Genomic DNA, 22,754 nt, shown 5'->3' on the forward strand with positions numbered 1-22,754 from the left:
TGGACTTGGGAAGACTATTAAGAGTGTTAGCATCATATAATATGCAATTGCTTAAAAAGCAACACTCTACTATACTGCTATAATAATGGCTTCCATGTGTAATTTACTCAGTTACAATCTCCGCCAACCAACAGACTCCCTATCAGTTTGTCAAGAATCGGGAACCTATGGTTTGCCATGAATGAACTGCAGGAAGCAAAAGGGTTGTGGAGTTGCCCATGCCAGTCAATAAAAGATTTCATAAATTACAACATCTTATGTTTGATTTGTTCACAATATTAATTTTTAAGGCATTCTTTAAAATCCATCATAGTATTAGCTATCTGAATGAATAAAAATAAAAAATACTTATGTTTCTGAATTATATTTCAATTACTTCTAAAAAAAAACTAAAAGCATATAATTAGATACAATATTTCAAAAGTAACGCACATGTAATGTGAATGCCAAAAAGTAAAAGTGTACCTTTAGACAAAATATTTCAAAAGTCACACTAACGTGAACACCATGGACCTGGCCACTCACAATATGCATGGCGCCAGTCTACGAAAATGGCAGCATTCCTAGAAATGACCTTGTCAATCAGAGAGTACTTGGAATTGTAATACACTCTTTGTGCATTTCCCAAGATCTTCAAGTGTCTTTAGTAAGCTTCACTACATAGTTACACAATGTACAGCAGCTCTCCGATTTATAGTCTGTATTAGCACTCCTACATAAATACTGTACAAGCATGCAGTGTCTGACCAAATATCATGCTTCTTTGTGAAAGCATTTAGCATGTGTACTAGCATTCAGTGGGGGAAATAAGTATTTGATCCCTTGCTGATTCTGTAAGTTTACCCACTGACAAAGACAAGAACAGCCTATAATTTTAATTGTAGGTTAATTTTAACATCGAGAGATAGAATACCAAAAATAAAATCCAGAAAATCACATTGTATAAATTATACAAATTTATTTGCATGTCAAAATTAACCTACCCTTAAAACTATAGACTGTTCATGTCTTTGTCAGTGGGCAAACTTACAAAATCAGCAAGGGATCAAATACTTATTTTCCCCACTGTATATTTCTACACTCTAAATAATGTTTACTTCGACTTATGATGCTAAAAGTCAAATGGAATGCTCAAGTAATGTAAAGTGATACTTCTTAAGAAACATAGGACAAAGGTCTGCATTATTTTACTTCCTAAAGTACATATCACTCAAGTGCAGAGAAAGATAGAAGTAAAACTGGTCTAAAGGCATGATATAAATGATTCAATTGGAAACCATCCCGTAGGCTCCATGGCAGAAAAATTGAAGTTGGCTGTGCAACTTAGGGCTTGTGCACATGACCGTATTTTTGATCAGAGTGCTGACAAAAAAAACAACAGCACTCAGCAGCACTCAGACTAATACTATTCAATGTGGCAGCACAAATGAGCAATTTTTTTCACTAACCAAATCTGCATGTGAAAAAAAATTGCAGCATGCCCTAGTTTCTTCTATAAATCGGATAGAAAGCACCAATTCAAGTCTATGGATGTGTAAAAGAAGATTGGATGTCATACGGAGTCACAGAGTAACATCAGATTTTTATGGATACATGGTTATTCTGTAACATAAAACTGCAAATGGTCCTGTAAGTGATTAATAGCTGCTGAGTATAAAAACGACTTGTATACGGACTGCACACAGATGACAAGAGAGAGAAAAATTGTCCCACTTTTCTGGTTGAAACTCTGACCAACTTATATGCTTGTGTGAACCTACCCTGAGGGTATGTTTCCACATTCAGTATTCACTGCGGCTGCAGCGTCCAATCCACAGCACACAGATGTTACAGCATAGTGGATTTTATGAAATACCATCTCCACTATAAAATACCATCTCCACTATGCGTTCAAAGACGCAGGTGGCAGACCTGCGTATACGCACATGCGGCGCATCTTTCTAGACCGCAGCATGTCTATTTATCTTGCGGAGATGCTCAGTCTCTGCAAGATAAATAGCACCGTCCTATGTATAGGATGCGGTGATTCTGCATGGTTCAATGAACACAAGCGGAATCACCGCGTGCACAAAAGCCAGTAGCGCTTTGGACAGAGCGGGTATCTGCTGCGTCCAAAGCGCTGCCTTCACAGACCGTGGAAACATACAGTAAGATTAATATCTGGAGATACAAAGTGGGTGAAATCCACCACAAATCTGGTATGTATTGACATCAACAAATAGAAAGATTATTTTAACTAATGCAATTCCTTATTATGCTGGAAAATAAGTGTTTGGCAATGACTTGTCTCCCTATTTCTATTGGGTGAAACAACCAGATACAGTATATTCTCTGCAACGAATCACTGAGTGACCGTTAAATTCATGCACATTATTGTGTGTCAATGTCAGATCAATAGCTCTGACAATTGCTGTATATACAGATATACAGTTGAAGCTAGAAGTTTACATACACTATATAAAAAGACACTTATGTATGTTTTTCTCAATATCTGACATGAAATAAGAATAAACCTTTCACATTTTAGGTCAATTAGGATTACCATAATTATTAATATTTGCCAAATGCTACAATAATGAGAGAGAGAGACTGTGTTAGGCGTCGGGATTCTTCCTCTGCACGGGATAGATCCCAAGCCTTATCTTCCTTTCCGGTCTCCCATCCAGTCTTGATCGCAGTAGATGCTGCTCAGCAAAGATTTCGGTCTCAGCGTCTTGCTCAGACTCGGGCTGTGTGCATTTTTACCGCTGCCTCTCCAGGTTCAGCTATGGTAACTAACAACAGACAGCAGCGAGCAGTCATTCCTGAGACTAAGTCCAAGATTCACTCTACTGAGCATGCTCGTGAGGTAGCGACCTGTCATTGGTGGTCGGTCGTCAGCGTGCCGACTCCGGATTGGCCCGTGAGCAAGGTCCTGTCTGATTGGCACAGTCTATATATAAAAGGATCTTTGGCATGCCTGTCGGTGTGATAAGATCATTTATGTTATATGTGTGTGTGTGGAACACTATGGTAGTGTGGACTTGTCTGTGTGCTCAGGGCAGGCATATAGCCTTTAGAATTCTGGCACCTCCGGAGAGGAGTTCGTGTGAGTGCATACGCTGTGACTGTGTCCACTACCTGTTTCCTCGCCCCTGAAAGGGTTGCGCTCACCTCTGAAGTAACAGGGGATTTCAGGTAGCGCTATGTTCACTAGGATGGCATTTAGCTGCACCATACTCTCTAGGAACAGCTGTATTTCTGTCTCTGCCCCTCCGTGAAGCTAACAGGGTTGGGTACTTAGTTACAATTCACAAAGGGTGACATTTAACCCTGTGTGTTTTTAAGATCGCTTGCCGCACACTTCCGCCATTGTTTACTAGCTGCGGTTTTTCATCTCCGCGAGGTGGATCCCGGGTTGCGATCACACTTCATAATAATTTATATTTAGTGTGATCCGCCAACCCTAACAGACAGAGAGAGAAAATGTTTGTTTTAAGGCATTTTTATTACTTACTACAAAGTCAAAAGTTTACATACATTTCATTAGTATTTGGTACCATTGCCCTTAAACTGAATGAATTGAGTCAAACGTTTGGGATATCCTTCCACAAGCTTCTCACAATAGTTGGTTGGAATTTGGGCCTATTCCTCCTGACAAACTGGTGTAACTGATCCAGGTTTGTAGGTGGCCTTGCTCGCACCTGACTTTTCAGCTTTGCCCATACATTTTCATTTGGATTGAGATCAGGGCTTTGTGATGGCTTCTCCAAAACATTGAATTTGTTATCTTTAACCCCTTAACGACTGCCGATATACCTTTTAACGGCAGCACCTAAGGGTATTTAAACGACAGGAATAAGGGTGTAGTGCCCCCCAGAGTAGGAATTGTTCCGTGGTCTTGGCTACTGGGGGCTGAAATTCCAGAGAACATGATTCGGGTCAGTTTTTACTAACCCCGGTGTTGCAATTGCTGTTATTAATGTTATAATGGTGACCGCAAAAAAAAAACCAAAGTCCGATTTTCCATTTAATTTCTGTCTCCTCTGTTGTGATCGCACATCAGAGGAAAAAGAAATAGGGTCCCCCGATCCACCCCTGGTACCTCCGCTGTCCCTGCAACCCCCCTTGAAGTCCCCTGGGCCGCCGGCATCTTCTTCTAGGAGAAAATGGCGGGTGCATGCTCAGTGCGCCCACCGAGATCTGCCGGCCGGCATCCGGCAACAATAGGAAATTTTTCCTTTTGGTTCACTTTGATCACTGTATTAGACCCTATCACAGTGATCAAAATAAAAAAATAGTAAATCAAACCCCACTTTATCACCCCCTTAGTTAGGGAAAAATAATAAAATAAAAATGCCCCTCCTTTTCATATACCGTGAGATGCCTGACTCCTTTTAGCCTATGCTGGCCACTCTTTAACCCATTGCGCATGCACGCCTGGATTACACTGGTATGCACGTGACTGCGATAACGCGGGACTATCACGTGACATGGGCCTCCTGATACTTAACTTGGAAGCATACGCCGGACACACAGCGCACATCCATAGCGATGGCGATCGCACGCAGCACACTCTCTCTCTACATACTCTGGTTTCTCCGGCAACAGGTAATTTACCCGGGGATTCATTCACTTGCCATTTCCTTATATCACGGGCTTACCTAATTATTTCCTTTGTATTGTATTTAGCGCATACCCATAGCGATGGTTGTTGCATGCCACAGACGCACTGTCTCTACATACATTGGACCAACAGCACCAAGGTGACATTGAAGGGGCTTTATGTAACACTAGGCCTCCACTTTCCCTATATACCTTAAGATGCAGTGGATCCATTACACCACATTCTGTCTGGGTTTCAACAGGCACCTGATATACCTAAAGAAAAATGTGGGATATTACCTACTATTAAAGTGATTCGCTTAGGCTGATATGGCCATAGGGCATTTTCACACATACGGATATTTAACCATTTTTCTTCCCACTTGACAATATTGTAAGTCTCTATATATCTTGTATATGATTTCCATTTTAGGCACCAATACATTAGCCTCTCTGAAACCATTATATATGAGGAAATTTAAATCATACTACTCAAACAGGTGCCAATGGGTTCCTTCTTTAATCACTTCTACCATGGAGCACTTATCTACTATATAATTGTCTAAGGGTCACTTCCGTCTGTCTGTCCTTCCATCTGTCTGTCATGGATATTCATTGGTCGCGGCCTCTGTCTGTCATGGAATCCAAGTCGCTGATTGGTTGTGGCAAAACGCCCACGACCATTGCCACGACCAATCAGCGATGGCCACAGTCCGGCGGCAATATGGCCGCTCTTTCCTCCCCGCCGTCAGTGCCTGCTCCATACTCCCCTCCAGTCATCCAGTCAGCCCTCACACAGGGTTAATGCCAGCGCTATCGGAGCACGGTGTAACGCACTTCGGTTACGCAGCTATTAACTCTGTGTGACCAACTTTTTACGATTGATGCTAAAGTGAGTTGGGCTAAAGTTTGGTTAGGGTTAGGCTAAAGTGAGTTGGGCTAAAGTTAGGGTTATAGATGGGCTAAATTAAGGGTTAGGGTTGGGCTAAAGTTAGGGTTAGGGTTGGGCTAGGTTTAGGGTTGGGTTAGTGTTAGGGTTATGGTTATGGTTGGAATTATGGTTAGAGTTGGAATTAGAGTTAGGGGTGTGTTAGGGTTAGGTTTGTGAATAGGGTTATGGTTAAGGTTGGGATTAGGGTTAGGAGTGTGTTGGGGTTAGGGTTGCTGTTTGGATTGGGATTAGAGTTAGGGGTGTGTTGGGGTTAGGGTTGTGGTTAGGGTTGGGATTAGGGTTGGGAGTGTGTTGGAATTAGGGTTGGAGTTAGGATTGGTGAGTTTCCACTGTTTAGATACATCAGGGGGTCTCCAAACGCAACATGGCGCTACCATAGATTCCAGCCAATTTTGTGTTCAAAAAGTCAAACGGTGCTCCCTCCCTTCGGAGCCCTACCATGTGCCCAAACAGTGGCTTTTCCCCACATATGGGGCATCAGCGTACTCAGGAAAAATTGCACAACAAATTTCGTGGTCCATTTTCTCCCGATAGCTTGTGAAAATTAAAAAAATTGGTTCCAAAGTAAATTTTTTGTGAAAAAAAAATCTTCATTGTTTCCTTCCACATTGCTTTAGTTCTCGTGAAGCACCTGAAGGGTTAATACATTTCTTGAATGGGGTCTTGCGTAACTTGAGGGGTGCAGTTTCTAGAATGGTGTCACTTTTGGGTATTTTCTGTTACATTGACCCCTCAAACTCTCGTCAAATGTGAGGTGGTCCCTAAAAAAACGGTTTTGTAAATTTTGTTGGAAAAATGCAAAATCGCTGGCCAACTTTTAACCCTTATAACTTCCTAACAAAAAAAAATGTTTCCAAAATTGTGCTGATGTAGACATGTGGGAAATGTTATTTATTAAGTATTTTGTGTGACATATCTCTCTGACTTAAGGGCATAAAAATTCAAAGTTTGAAAATTGCCAAATTTTCTAAATTTTCGCCACATTTCTGTTTTTTTTATAAATAAATGCCAGGCATATCGAATAAATTTTACCATTAACCTGAAGAACAATATGTCATGAAAAAAAATCTCAGAATCAGCGGGATGCATTAAAGCGTTCCAGAGTTATAACCACATAAAGTGACAGTGGTCAGAATTGTAAAAATTGGCTTGGTAATTAAGTACCAAATTGGCTCTGTCAGTAAGGGGTTAAGCCACTTTGTTACCATTTTGGTAGTATGTTTCAAGTCATTGTCCATTTGAAAGACCCATTTCCGCCCAAACTTTAACTTCCTGGCTGCTTGAAATGTTGCTTCAGATTTGCTACATACGCTAATCTTCTTTTCTCATGACGCCATCTATGTTCTGAAGTGCACCAGTCCCTCCTGCAGCAAAACAACCCAACAACATGATGCTGCCACCAACATGTTTCACAGTTGGGATGGTGTTCTTAGACTTCCAAGCTTCTCACTTTTTCCTTCAAACGTAACGATAGTCATTATGCCCAAAAATTTAAATTTTAGTTTCATCAGACCACAGGACATGTCTACAAAAATGAAGGTATGTGTTATTGTGTGTATTTGCAAACATTAATCTGGCTTTTTAAGTTTCTTGTGGAGTAATGGCTTTTTCCTGGCAGAGTGCCCTTTCAGCCCATGTTAATACAGTACTTGATTCAGTGTGGATGCTGACACAATCTTACCAGCTTCCACCATCATCTTCACAAGGTCTTTTGCTTGTCCTTGGGTTGATCTTCACATGTTGGACTAAAGCACGTTCCTCTCTGGAACACAGAACCCCTCTCCTTCTCAAGCGTTATGATGGATGGACATTCCCATCTTGTTTGTACGTGCGTATAATTGTTTGCACAGTTGAACAAGGCACCTTCAGGTATCTTGAAATTATACCCAAGGATGAGCCAGACTTGTGCAATTTCATAGTTCTCTTCCTGATATCTTGGCTGATTTCTTTAGACTTTCCCATGATACTACACAAAGACGCAGTGTGTTTCAGGTGTGCTTTAAAATATATCCACAAATGTGTCTCTAATTAACTCAGATGTTGCCAAAAAACTCAGAAGCTTGCAAACACATGACATCGTCATATCGGCAGTCCTGAATTGTTTAACCCCTTCGCGCCATGCGCCGTACTAGTACTGCGCTGCCGGCACTGCATTAGTGCCAGCCGCAGTACTAGTACGGCGCCGCCATTTTCCGGTCACCGCGCGGCACCGCGCGCACGCAGCCTCCGTGCACGCAGCCCCGAGTGCCTGCACCGCCCCCCCGCATCAGCGATCGCTGTGATTGGCTGGTCAATTCTGACCAGCCAATCACAGCGATTTGACAATAAAGTTTAAAAAAATAAAAAAAAAAGCATGTGACAGGCTGTGATTGATGCTGTGTGACGTCGCACCAATCACAGCCGTCACAGTAGGTGGGGTGATCACCACGTCACCTCACCTGATTAACCCCTATGGCGCTGATTGGCTGAACAATAGCTTCTAGCCAATCAGCGCCAAAGGGGTTAATTTAAAATACCGATCAGCGCCCTGCACGCTATCATTCTATCAGATTTGGCGTGCAGAGCGGTGGTCTAAGCCCCTCTGTCACCTTAGTCAAATAATCCATTGGTGGCCAGTGCGATCGTCCCTGCGATCTCCTGCTTCCAGCTTGTGCTCCAGCTTGTGCTCCAGTGCTGTGTGCTCTCTGCTGCCATCTGCCTGCTGTGTGACTCCTGTGATCACAGCAGCAGCAGCACCTCCCCCACCCCTTTCCCATCCCCCCATCCCTGTTCCAGTACCCCCTCCCTCCCCCACCCTCCAATTGAAATTTTTGCGCACTTTTTTGCGCTTTTTTTCCTGTGCGCGGCGTCCCGCGCAGAGCATTCGTGCTCTTCCTGTGTCCGCAGCGCTCTGATCAGTATCGCTGCTGATCAGAGACTGCGCCACAGGACTTTTTTTTTTAGTTAGTTAGTGTAGCGGACATTGCAGTCTAAGCGACGTCCGTTTTTTTTTTTTTTAGGAAAAAAATTGTAGTTAGTACAGTGTAGTTTTAGACGTAACAAGGTAGCGTAGCCGGCGTCAGTGTTTGGTGACGTCCCTCCTTCCCTGTTCAAGTACCCCCCTCCAATTCAATTTTTGCGCACATTTTTGCGCTTTTTTTCCTGTGCGTGGCGTCCCGCGCAGAGCATTCGTGCTCTTCCTGTGTCCGCAGCGCTCTGATCAGTATCGCTGCTGATCAGAGACTGCGCCACAGGACTTTTATTTTTTAGCTAGTTAGTGTAACGGACTTCGCAGTCTAAGCGACGTCCGATTTTTTTTTTTTCTTTTACAAAAATATAATAGTAGTTAGTACAGTGTAGTCTTAGACGTAGATTAGCTGGTGTCACAGAGTTCGTGACGACCGGTCTTTTTTTTTTTTTAGAGAAAAAAAAAAATTGTACAGAGTAGTTTAGTGGTAGCGTGTTAGTGTAGCCGGCGTCACAGCGTTAGTGACGACCGATCATCTTTTAGAAAAAAAAAATCGTACTGAGTTTTATAGGTAGGGAGGTAGCGTCTTGTGCATAAAAAAAATCTGCTATCGCCGGATAATCTCTAGTGCATTAGGGGAGCGTACGTCACACTGTTAGTGGCGTTCGCTTTTCTTTTGTAAAAAGAATAATTAGTTGCGTCGTCTAATTTTTAGTGCGTTTGGGAAAAAAAAAATGGCCCATTCGTCAACAAGGCGCTATTCACCAGAGGAGGCTTACGCCATCCTTGCGTCCGACACAGATTCAGCCAGTGAGGAAGATCCCACGTTCCTCTATTCCTCCTCCTCCTCCTCCTCCTCCTCATCCTCCTCCTCATCTGGTGAGGAAAGACCCCTAATAAGGCGCCGTAGGACCCAGGCAACTCCTGCAGCAATCGATCCCGTATGGATTGCACCCCCGGAAAATTTTCAGCCCGTCATTCCGGATTTCAGCAGCAGCTCAGGAATCCAGTTTGACACGACTGGCCTCACTGAAATTGATTTCTTCAAATTCTTTTTCAGTGATGAAATAATAAATATTATGGTGGCCCAGACGAACCTGTATGCCCAACAATTTTTCACCCAAAATCCCACGTCATTTTATGCCAGATGGACCCCCGTAAATGCAGCAGAGATGATGACATTTTGGGGAATTGTGCTGCATATGGGCCTAATCAAAAAGCCAAAGCTTCGGCAATACTGGAGTACTGACATTCTCTACAGTACACCGGTATTCCGCATGGCCATGAAAAGGACACGATTTGAAGCGATCCAAAAATTTTTGCATTTCAGTGATAATGCGCAGTGTCCTCCCCGAGACGATCCAAACTTTGATCGTCTATATAAAATTCGTCCAGTGGTTGAACACTTCAGCAGAAAATTTGCTGAGGCGTACACACCCCAGAGGGACATCGCTATTGATGAATCTCTCGTTCATTTCAAAGGGAGGCTAAAATTCCGACAGTACCTGCCCAGTAAGAGGTCCAGGTACGGAATAAAGTTGTACAAACTGTGCGAGAGTACCTCAGGGTACACCCACAGATTTAGGGTCTACGAGGGTAAGGACACCCAGATTAACCCCCCTGAATGCCCCCCCATCCTGGGGGTGAGTGGGAAAATTGTGTGGGAATTGCTGCACCCACTGCTGGATAAGGGTTATCACCTCTACATTGACAACTTTTACACCAGCATCCCACTCTTCAAGGCCCTCTCTGCCAGAGGTACAGCTGCATGTGGCACCGTGCGAAAAAATCAGCGAGGCCTCCCTAAGCCGCTAATTGGGCAAACGCTAAGAAAAGGGGAAAGCAGAGCCAAATGCAGCGACAACATGCTGGTGGTCAAGTATAAGGACAAAAGGGATGTCCTTATCCTGACCACCATACACCGTGACAACAGCACCCTTGTCACTGTTCGTGGGACCACAACACAAGTCCCAAAGCCAGATTGTATCCTGGATTACAATCGGTACATGGGTGGTGTGGATCTCTCAGATCAGGTTCTCCAACCATACAGTGCCATGCGAAAAGCTTACGTATGGTACAAAAAATTGGCCGTGCACATTGTACAGATGGCACTGTACAATGCTTTTGTGCTGTCCCTTCCTTCAGTTTCAGGAGGTAGTCATCAAGGCCCTAATGTTTGGCACTCAGGGAGGTGAGGGTCCCAGTACTTCTGAATCTGATAGTGCCCGTATTGTCCAAGGTCAACATTTCCCAGGACAGGTTCCCCAAACAGCGAGGACAGGACGATCACAAAAACGGTGCAGAGTATGTTCCAAGAGGGGAATCCGAAAGGACACAATTTACCATTGTGAAACCTGCCCTGAGAAACCTGGCCTTTGCATTAAGGATTGCTTCAAAGCATACCACACGTCCACAAATTAATAAAAATTAGTTTATACCCTGTTGACACAACACACTGTGTAGTTTCCAACATGGGGTCACTTGTGGAGTGAGGCACTTGCAGGTTTACGGTGCTCACCACATATCTAAATAAATTCCTTGGGAGGTCCAGTTTTAAAAATAGGGTCACTTGTGGAGTGAGGCACTTGGAGGTTTACGGTGCTCACCACATATCTAAATAAATTCCTTGGGAGGTCCAGTTTTAAAAATAGGGTCACTTGTGGAGTGAGGCACTTGGAGGTTTACGGTGCTCACCACATATCTAAATAAATTCCTTGGGAGGTCCAGTTTTAAAAATAGGGTCACTTGTGGAGTGAGGCACTTGGAGGTTTACGGTGCTCACCACATATCTAAATAAATTCCTTGGGAGGTCCAGTTTTAAAAATAGGGTCACTTGTGGAGTGAGGCACTTGGAGGTTTACGGTGCTCACCACATATCTAAATAAATTCCTTGGGAGGTCCAGTTTTCAAAATGGGGTCACTTGTGGCGGTTTTCCACTGTTTAGGCACATCAGGGGCTCTGCAAATGCAACGTGACGCCTGCAGACCAATCCATCTAAGTCTGCATTCCAAATGGTGCTCCTTCCCTTCCGAGCTCTGCCATGCGCACAAACAGTGGTTTTTCCCCACATATGGGGTATCAGTGTATTCAGGATAAATTGGTCAACAACTTTAGTGGTCTATTTTCTCCTTTTACACTTGTGAAGATAAAAAAATTGTTGTTAAAAGATCATTTTTGGGAAAAAAATGTGAATTTTTATTTTTACGCCTCTACGTTCTAAACTTTTGTGAAGCACCTGGGGGTTCAATGTGCTCACCACATAGCTAGATAAGTTCCTTGAAGGGTCTAGTTTCCAAAATGGGGTCACTTGTGGCGGTTTTCCACTGTTTAGGCACATCAGGGGCTCTCCAAACGGGACATGGTGTCCGATCTCAATTCCAGCCAATTTTGGTTTGTAAAAGTCAAATGGCGCTCCTTCCCTTCCGAGCCCTGCCGTGTGCCCAAGCAGTGGTTTTCCCCCACATATGGGGTGTCAGTGTATTCAGGATAAATTGGTCAACAACTTTAGTGGTCCATTTTCTCCTTTTACACTTGTGAAGATAAAAAAATTGTTGTTAAAAGATCATTTTTGGGGAAAAAATGTGAATTTTTAATTTTACGCCTCTACGTTCTAAACTTTTGTGAAGCACCTGGGGGTTCAATGTGCTCACCACATAGCTAGATAAGTTCCTTGAAGGGTCTAGTTTCCAAAATGGGGTCACTTGTGGTGGTTTTCCACTGTTTAGGCACATCAGGGGCTCTCCAAACGGAACATGGTGTCCGATCTCAATTCCAGCCAATTTTGGTTTGTAAAAGTCAAATGGCGCTCCTTCCCTTCCGAGCCCTGCCGTGTGCCCAAGCAGTGGTTTTCCCCCACATATGGGGTATCAGTGTATTCAGGATAAATTGGTCAACAACTTTAGTGGTCCATTTTCTCCTTTTACACTTGTGAAGATAAAAAAATTGTTGTTAAAAGATCATTTTTGGGGAAAAAATGTGAATTTTTAATTTTACGCCTCTACGTTCTAAACTTTTGTGAAGCACCTGGGGGTTCAATGTGCTCACCACATAGCTAGATAAGTTCCTTGAAGGGTCTAGTTTCCAAAATGGGGTCACTTGTGGTGGTTTTCCACTGTTTAGGCACATCAGGGGCTCTCCAAACGGAACATGGTGTCCGATCTCAATTCCAGCCAATTTTGGTTTGTAAAAGTCAAATGGCGCTCCTTCCCTTCCGAGCCCTGCCGTGTGCCCAAGCAGTGGTTTTCCCCCACATATGGGGTATCAGTGTATTCAGGATAAATTGGTCAACAACTTTAGTGGTCCATTTTCTCCTTTTACACTTGTGAAGATAAAAAAATTGTTGTTAAAAGATCATTTTTGGGGGAAAAATGTGAATTTTTATTTTTACGCCTCCACGTTCTAAACTTTTGTGAAGCACCTGGGGGTTCAATGTGCTCACCACATAGCTAGATAAGTTCCTTGAAGGGTCTAGTTTCCAAAATGGGGTCACTTGTGGCGGTTTTCCACTGTTTAGGCACATCAGTGGCTCTCCAAACGGGACATGGTGTCCAATCTCAATTCCAGCCAATTTTGGTTTGTAAAAGTCAAATGGCGCTCCTTCCCTTCCGAGCCCTGCCGTGTGCCCAAACAGTGGTTTTCCCCCACATATGGGGTATCAGTGTATTCAGGATAAATTGGTCAACAACGTTAGTGGTCCATTTTCTCCTTTTACACTTGTGAAGATAAAAAAAATTGTTGCTAAAAGATCATTTTTGGGGAAAAATGTAATTTTTTATTTTCACGCCTCTACGTTCTAAACTTCTGTGAAGCACCTGGGGGTTCAATGTGCTCACCACATAGCTAGATAAGTTCCTTGAAGGGTCTAGTTTCCAAAATGGGGTCACTTGTGGCGGTTTTCCACTGTTTAGGTACATCAGGGGCTCTCCAAACGGGACATGGTGTCCGATCTCAATTCCAGCCAATTTTGGTTTGAAATAGTCAAAAGGCGCTCCTTCCCTTCCGAGCCCCGCCGTGCACCCAGACAGTGGTTTTCTCCCACATATGGGGTATCAGTGTATTCAGAAGGAATTGCACAACAACTTTCGTGGTCCATTTTCTTCTTTTACCCTTGTGAAAATAAAAAAAATGTTGCTAAAAGATCATTATGTGGAAAAAAAAGTTAAATGTTATTTTTTTCCTTCCACATTCCGTTAATTCCTGTGAAGCACCTGAAGGGTTAATAAACTTCTTGAATGTGGTTTTGAGTACCTCGGGGGGTGTAGTTTTTAGAATGGTGTCACTTTTGGGTATTTTAAATCCTATAAGCCTCTCAAAGTGACTTCAAATATGATGTGGTCCCTACAAAAAATGGTTTTATAAAAGTTGATGAAAAAATGAGAAATCGCTGTTTAACTTTTAACCCTTATAACTCCCTAACGAAAAAAAAATTGGTTCCAAAATGTTGCTGATGTAAAGTAGACATGTGGGAAATGTTATTTATTAACTAATTTGTGCGATATGAGTCTCTAATGCAAGGGTATAAAAATTCAAAGTTTAAAAATTGCAAAATTTTCAAAATTTTTGCCAAATTTCCATTTTTTTCACAAATAAACAAAGGTAATATCAAATAAATTTTACCACTATCATGAAGTACAATATGTCACGAGAAAACAATGTCAGAATCGCCAGGATCCATTGAAGCGTTTCAGAGTTATAACCTCATAAAGGGACAGTGGTCAGAATTGTTAAAATTGGCCCTGTCACTTAGGTGAAAACAGGCTTCGGGGTGAAGGGGTTAAAGGCATAGTAATCTTAGTGTATGCGAACTTTTGACTTTGCTGTAAGTAATAAAAATGCCTTAAAAAATTGCTCTCATTCTCTCTCTCTCTCTCATTACTCTGGCATTTGGCAAATATTAATAAATATGGTAATCCTAACTGACCTAAAACAGGAAAGTTTTATTCTGATGTCATGTCAGATACTGAGAAAAACATGCATATGTGTCTCTTTATATACTGTATGTAAACTTATGGTTTCAACTGTATATTTTTTATCTCGATATTACATACTTTTTTAACATATTCCATCTCACGAAAATCACAAATGACACCAATAATGTATAAACAAAAATGCAGCCTTCAGCACAGTGTCTCATTGGTTAGCACTGTAGCTTTGCACAACTGGGATCCTGAGTTCAACTCTCAGCAGTTCCCTGCCAATTTTTTTACCAATGGGAAGGAAAATAAGCATCAAAACTCAAGGGGAAATGTATTATTTAATATAGTGCTTCAAATGAACTTACCTGGCATAGACCACTTATACACATATCCAAGGACTCAGTGTAACAGCGAGTACCATCCAAAACTTTAGGAGCTAGCTCCACAATAAGAGTTGTCCCTTTTGCTTGGCACTTCAAAGAACAAGGATTTTCAGGGTCATTGTGAACCGGAAGCCACTCTCTATATTGTCCTTGATATTTCACATCATTATGAGCAGAACACTGTTGTGCTCGAAAATCTCCTGATTCTACTGGACAATCCTGTTGGACAGAAAGCAAATATATATATATATTACATAATAATATTTTGCAGCAAAAATTAACATTTAGTTACAATTGTACATGGTAAAAAAAATTGGTAAACCTATAACATAGGCTACATTTTTCATGATTTGTGAAGCAAAGAACAATAGTCAACATCATCATTTATATGATAGTATAATGCCAAATGGGCTGTCAATATCAAGGCCACTGATAATGAATAGCAAAATGCCTAAATGGATAACAATAGTTTGGTTGAAAGATAAAATTGTTAATACTCTAGTAAACTCTTGAGTCGGAGATAAAAAAAAAACACATGCACAAGAAGACGAGATTTCATTCAGAGCTATTTATAAAAAATGTTTCTCAAGTTCCTGCAGAGCCATAAAGAGATTGACAGGTATGCCAATCGGTTTTATTAGTCTATCTTGCAATCTTCCTAGCCTTACTGTACACTGAATCCTTCATGATAAAATACTATCTTAACCCCTTAATGACCGCCAATACGCAATAAAAAGGGGGCTGCTTATTCCTTCAATGCCATTTTAAAACAGTGATTGGGAATAAGCCTAAAGCGCCCCCCAAGAGTTCGAAAGTCTCCTGCGTCTTGGCTACCAAGGATAGCTAAGACCCTGGAGAATACGTTACAGGATGGATACTATGGTCCTCAATCACGTAAACAAAAAGTCTGCCCGTTATTAAAATAATTTCTCTTTCTTCTGACATGATGTACATGTTAGAGGAGAGAGAAATTATATTCCCAAGCCTCCCCCTCCCCCCTCCCCCCGGTACCTCTGCAATCCCCCAGTTCCTTCTGCTCTGCCCCCTGCCCTCCGCATTCTTTTCATGAAAGAATAAATTGCGGGCACATGTGCAGTGTGCATGGTGGGATCTGCTGGCCAGCACGGATTTTTCTTATTGGTTGCTTTTTGATCACTGTAATAGACCCTATATATTCAATATGACAACCAAATGTTATCAAATTCTGTGTAGTACCTTTCGATTCAAAATGCTCAATATACCCCTGGATAACATTCTTGAGGGGTGTAGTTTCCAAAATGGGGTCCAATGTAGGGGGTTTCTGCTGTTTGGGTGCCTTGAGGGCCCTGCAAATGTGACATGTCACCTGTAAGCTATTTCAACCAATTTGTATTCCAAAGTTCAAATATTCCTTCTTCCATTCCGAGCCCTATCGTGTGCCCAAATAGGAGTTTTCCCCCACATATAGGGTATCAGCGTACTCAGGAAAAATTGCACAACAAATTTTGTGGTTCATTTTCTCCTGTTAACTTTGTGAAAGTTAAAAATTGGGGCTAAAGTGTAATTTTTGTGAAAAAGAAAGGAAAATGTTCATTTTTTTACTTAGACATTCCAATAGTTCCTGTGAAGCACCTGAAGGGTTAATAAACATATTGACTGTGATTTTGAAGACTTTGAGGGATTCCTTTTTTAGAATGGTGTCACATTTGGTTATTTTCAGTCATATAGCACCCCAAAGTCACTTTAAATGTGATGTGGTCTAGAAAAAAATGGTTTTGAAAATTTGATGGAAAAATTAGAACTTATAACTTCAACTAACAAAAACAATTATGTTTAAAAAGTTATGCAGATGTAAAGAAGACATGTGGGAAATGTTATCTATTAATTATTTTGTGTGACATATCTCTGTGATTTATGGGCATAACAATTTAAAGTTTAAAACTTGAGAAATTTTCACATTTTTTTGTCCAATTTTTGATATTTACATAAATATGTGCAAATCATATCGACCAAATTTTACCACTATCATGAAGTACAATATGTCACAAAAACTTTATCTCAGAATCAGTGGGATCCATTGAAGCTTTCCAGAGTTATTGCCACATAAAATGACATTGGTGTCAGGTGTCGAGTTCCGCAGCGGCAGAGGGAGAATCTCGAACCATCTCCGCTGCGGTCTCCTATTCTCCTCCAGCCGCAATGGAGCCTGCTCAGCAGAGACGTCGGTCCCAGCGTCTAGCTCTAACTGATACTATGTGGCTGGTTACTGCTGTCCTTCCAGCCTCAGCCATCGTAACCAGTACTGATCAGCAGCGAGCGGGCGCTCCTGGGACTAAGTCCTGCTTTTTTTCTTCTGAGCATGCCCAAGGGATGACCTCCCATTGGAGGTCGGGGGTCACATGCTCAGGTCCTGTAGCAGCTCCTATTGGACCACTAGGAAGGTCCCGGAGAGCTTCCGCTATAAAAGGTTCGCATGGCCATGTGCTAGTATAAACCTGTTATCGTGTGTGTGTGTGGATGTATGCCTGTTCTGGTGTATGCTCCTTAATCATACCCATTCCTAGTGATGTTGAATGTTCGTGAATGATGGAGCTACATAGCTCCTGACAGCGCTATCCTGCACAGAAGCACGACTTTACTGCGTCAAATCAGCAGCGATCACCAGTGCAACACCATGCCCAACCAGTGCGCTTTCCTGACCCTAGTTAGAGTGGATAGTGGCATCCGCCAGTGCTGCGCTGTACGCACTCCGTGCGGTAAATGTTAGTTTTTTTCTGTCCTGACAACTGGTCAGTGTAGGGTGGGAATTCCCGCTTGGACTCTGCATCTGACTCAGGGCATCCTCAGACGCGGGCTCAAAAGCCACCGAGGGTCAGAGCGAGTCCAATCACCAGCTTAGTGGGGGCGATTCATAGGGATCCCACCAGTGTCTTTCAGCTGCACCCTGTGACTGCTAACAGGGCGCAGCATTTATTTGGCGACTCTGTGAAGCAACAGAGTTCATTTCCATTCACACTGGGTGAGGTCTAACCCACGTGTGAGCAAGCGTTCCCTCCGCCATTACTCAGCAGCAGGTTCCATCTCTGCACGGTGGACCCCGGGCTGCGAACGCACCTTATACCATCCTTATAATTATTTGGTGTGTTCCTCCAGCCCTGACAACAGGTCAGATTTAAAAAATTTGGCCTGGTCAGGAAGGTCAAAATTAGCTCCGTCACTATGAGGCTAAATTGCTTGTTCTCAAAACTCAGAACCACTCTAGGAGAGAAAAGCGCAAATAGGGTCTTATCCGATGATAGTTTCAAAATAAATATTAGTTTGCGCTCACCTAGTTTTCCTTATTATAAGAGCACATAGAACTCATCAGAGCCAACAACTGCCGCAGATCCACAAGTCAAACCATGTGACAAATTCACAATAGCAGGTAGAAGGAAATGTGGATATTAATCGCGCTGCTGTAGAAATCACAATCCCAGTATATGGATAAAAAACTGGTATTTTATTCACTATTCTCTTTACGCGTTTCGAAGTTCACTGAGAAAGAAGTTATGTGAACTTCGAAATGCGTAGAGAGAATAGTGAATAAAATACCAATTTTTTATCCATATACTGGGATTGTGATTTCTACAGCAGCGTGATTAATATCCACATTTCCTCCTACCTGCTATGGTTCTCAAAACTGCAATGCGCATATACTTTCCTTTATATGGGAAGCATCTTGGTTGAAACAGGTATAGTATTGGAAATTATTCAGGCTCTCAACCATTTTATTCTCTCTTTTGTTATGCATATACACACACAAACATATTTATATAATCTACGCAAAAAAACATCATCGGAGGTAGGAAGACGTACATGTACTTTTCATTGACTCCTTCTTTATGCCATCTGTGCCTATCGGGGGTGTACCCGTGACAGTTGATGTGTTAGATTGTAACACACTGGGACATTTCATTATTCTTGATAGTCTGGTTTTTATTTTACAGGACATTTTCATTTGCTATTTTTCCAGCGCGTACCCGTATATACCCAGGTGTATACCACTGCATATTTTATATATTTTTTTACAAACTGTTTGTGGAAGTTTGTTGGTATCGCTGCAGGAATTCATAATAGCTGTGACACTTTGCGCCACCATATACAGATTTTACGTAGAATATTTATATAATCGACTTCAATAATATTGAATTGTCCAATTCAAAGACTTACGTGATTTTCCCATTTTTCTGTTTTGTTACAAAATATAGTAAAATAATAATTTTGAAGTAAAAAAAAAAAATTCTATGGGGCCGATCCATCAAATCTTTTATGCCACAAAAGTAGCGTAAAAGCTTTGAAAAGTTGCACACTTTTTGTGCAAAGTGGAGTTGGGGTTTTTGCCGTGTTCACACTACTTTGGATTATCTCTGCCAAAATGGGCAGAGCTGGGGCGCAGCCATGGTGGAATGGTGGCGTGTTCATGCCTCTACATCCAATTTCTAAAATGTTTTGCCATTTTTTACTCCAGAAATGGTTTTTACTCCAGTCCTTGGAGGGGCTACTCAGATGAGGAACCAAAATTCATTAATTGGTGTGTGCCCGTTAATGAATTCAGCACCTCTTCTACTCCATCAAGAGAGGCATAGTGTGAGTATGCACTATGTCAGTCTTGATGAATGGCCCTTTTGACCCTCACAATGACAAAACCCTCACATTGACACACAAAGCCATCCACAACCTATCTCCTCCATACATCTGTGACATGGTCTCCCGGTACCTACCTACATGCAACCTCCGATCCTCTCAAGATCTCCTTCTCCATTCCCCTCTCATCTCTGCTTCCCACAACCGCATCCAAGACTTCTCCCGTGCTTCCCCCATACTCTGGAACTCTCTACCCCAACACATCAGACTTTCGTCTACCACAGAAACTTTCAAAAAGAACCTGAAGACTCACCTCTTCGACTCACCTCTTCCGACAAGCCTATAGCCTGCAGTGATCCTCAACCTACTGAACTGCCACACAACCAGCTCTACCCTCTCCTAGTGTATCCTCACCCATCCCCTGCAGACTGTGAGCCCTCACGGGCAGGGTCCTCCCTCCTTATGTACCTGTGTGCCTTGTTTTTTGCTCATGTTTAATGTATTTGTCTATATTTGTCCCCTTTATCACATGTAAAGCGCCATGGAATAAATGGCGCTATAAAAATATATAATAATAATAAAATAATAATGTGCATAGCTTGCTATGTTGCAAAATAACAGGATTTACTCATATGTCGGAAAAGAAGAGCATCTGCGAAATTGGACTGAGCTACTTAGCATGTGTGACCAGAACTAGACACAGAACAAAGGATGTTCTGAAAAGGAATCAATATACATCAGGGGGCACTATAACAAATAAGTATAAGCTGGAACATTTTTTAAACTACACAATATGAATAACTATGGGCTACATCATGGCCATTATTGAAGTAATATTCTGCTTCGTAAGTCAATGCATTGTATAAAATGCTGAGACATGACAAGATGACCAGTCTGGTCAATAAGTACATTGTGTCATAGCAGGTGTGAAGTTTACTATGGTGTACGGTGTAATAACTGCAAACATTTTTGCATTGAAATCCCAGCTATAAAGCTGCATGTATGGGATATCTATATTTAGCAAATTCTATTTGGGCAATGGACATGCTTTATATAAAGACCAATTTTATATACTTACTTGGTGACAAATAAAATGAGAACAAAATATTTCTGTCTTTACCATTTATGCTCTATATACAATCCAAGTCCGATAGATAATGGAAAACGAATACAGACTCCGACTTTCTCTATATGTCTACACTGATCAAAGAGAATTGTTTATATTTTGCCATACAGAGAATACTAATATAGATAAGGATGGATGGATGTAATGGGAAGATTGTTTTTCTAACCTCATTATAAGCCCATCCATCCTGGAAAACAGGCCATTACCAAAGCAGCAGACATAATAGACACAATATGAAATAGATGAGGTTCGGGAAACAGATCACAGAGGTGAATACGGCGGAGTATTCTGAAATATAGTTATTATCGTTCTAGTCTTAGGTAAACCTCGTCCAAGTCTCTTCCCTGTAGAATATACAGATGAGTTCACATTTTTATAACTGCTGTGTCCTACTATGATGTGATCAGTGTCGGTCCCCAACGGAGATCACATTGACTCTATTCCATCTGGAACACTGGCTCCATGATATAACAGTGAGTAGAAGAACAGCTCGAAAGTCTGATTTATTTTATATACGTGGGTGGGAACTATAAGCATGTCAGAGACATCTGCAGTCTGCAAGTTTTACGCAAGATACTTTTCCCTTCAGAGTTAGGGAAATTCATCGTGGATTAAATAACTTTCTTAAAACTTTGTTTTATACTATGGATAGCCCACAGTCATGACCAATCACACAACAATACTCTACAGACCATAATAACATGGGCTTCATGGCCATGTACTAAAACTGTCTAAAATACGTGACCAATAGCCACTAATCATAGGTAACAGTTTTTCAGTACAGTTTTATTTTTTTTTAATAATGGTGCCATTTTGAGATTTCAATCAGTACCCATATGAATACTGCCACTCTCTATTCTGGAGGCACAAGCTTTCCTTACTGACATAGAGAACTGTTAAGGAAAATCTGTTCCCAGGTTTCCAAAAATGTTCTCCGATTGCTGGGCTCTGGGTAACTCTACCCATACTAGTGATTGACAGATTTCTGTGTACACTGCGCATAGGCAGGGAGCTGACAACAAATGGTTAGGGCGGGATTATACAGAGCTTATTAATACAGAGGACTACATGATAACAAGCCAAGTAGTCCTCTCGGGACAATTTCCTGCTTTTAAAAAAGTAATTTTATGAAAACTACACTAAGTAGACTAGTAAGTGACACATCACTAGAATTGGAGTCTCTGCCCGTACATTTTAGTATTCTGAATTAAGTAGCAAAATCCTGGGGACAGATTCCTGTTAATTACCTACATATCTATGCCCTCTGCCATAAACATAGTAGAAATGCGTGAATTGATTTGCAGGACCTTGATCCAACAGCCACATTAGTATTTTTTGGCCACCGAAGAGGAGTCCTAAGAAACGCCTCCTACCTCCTCCAGCAGTTCTTCTGATTAGTAGGCCCAGCATCATATATGCTTAACGATGCAACAATGGTGACACGCTGGGCCTACAAATCAGTAGAGGTGTCCCATATGGCACCCACAGAATACTGAAGTGGCTGCTGGACTATTTACTTGCTCATCACTAAAATACAGTATATGCCATAGTGAAACAGGCAACTACTCGTAGAGGCGCATTATCTTCTTAACATCAGATAGGTCATCGTCCATTGTATTCATCATCCATGCAGTTTAGGTTTAATTATTTTTTTCCAATCATGGGACAAAGAAGGTTCTCCAAACAACTTATGTTATTAATATTAGGCCATGTTCACACAGTGCGTTTTTTTCTGCGGAACCGCAGCGTTTTTGCCGCTGCGGTTCCGCAGCTGTTTTCCATGCAGGGTACAGTACAATGTACCCTATGGAAAACAGGAACCACTGTGCACATGATGCGGGAATCGGGAAAATAAGCCGCGCTGAATAGCCGCGGTAAAAAAGAAGTACCATGTCACTTCTTTTTTCGGAGCCGCAGCGGTTCTGCACCCATAGACCTCCATTGTGAGGTCAAACCCGCAGTAAAACCCGCAGATCAAAAATATATCTGCGGGTTTTATTGCGGTTTGTGGTGCCGAACCGCTGCAGCAGGAAGTGCGGGGAAGCGGGCGGAAGTGCATGGGCGGAGTGTGGCTGCCCCGATCCCACCCCCCATGCTCCGATGCCCCCCCCGTGCTCCGATGCCCACCCCCATGCTCCGATGCCCCCCCCGTGCCCTAATCTCCCCCCCTTATACTTACCCAGCCTCCCGGTGTCCGTCCGGCCGTCTTCTCCCTGGGTGCCGCCATCTTGCAAAATGGCGGGC

The 22,754-nt window shown here is 42.1% G+C and overlaps 1 protein-coding gene across 3 annotated transcripts in view; it reads right to left on the minus strand.

Annotated features, from left to right (window-relative positions):
• The window catches only part of ADAMTSL1 (ADAMTS like 1), a 550,804-nt gene that overhangs the window by 366,000 nt on the left and 162,050 nt on the right, over window positions 1–22,754 (minus strand). For all 3 annotated transcript variants that reach the window (XM_069766222.1, XM_069766229.1, XM_069766237.1), the window contains exon 4: window positions 14,765–15,001. In XM_069766222.1, coding sequence (XP_069622323.1) covers window positions 14,765–15,001 — 237 coding nt within the window. The remainder of the gene's footprint in view (window positions 1–14,764; window positions 15,002–22,754) is intronic.

The sequence above is a fragment of the Ranitomeya imitator genome, chromosome 1, assembly GCF_032444005.1.
Source record: "Ranitomeya imitator isolate aRanImi1 chromosome 1, aRanImi1.pri, whole genome shotgun sequence".
In the NCBI taxonomy this organism is placed as follows: domain Eukaryota; kingdom Metazoa; phylum Chordata; class Amphibia; order Anura; family Dendrobatidae; genus Ranitomeya; species Ranitomeya imitator.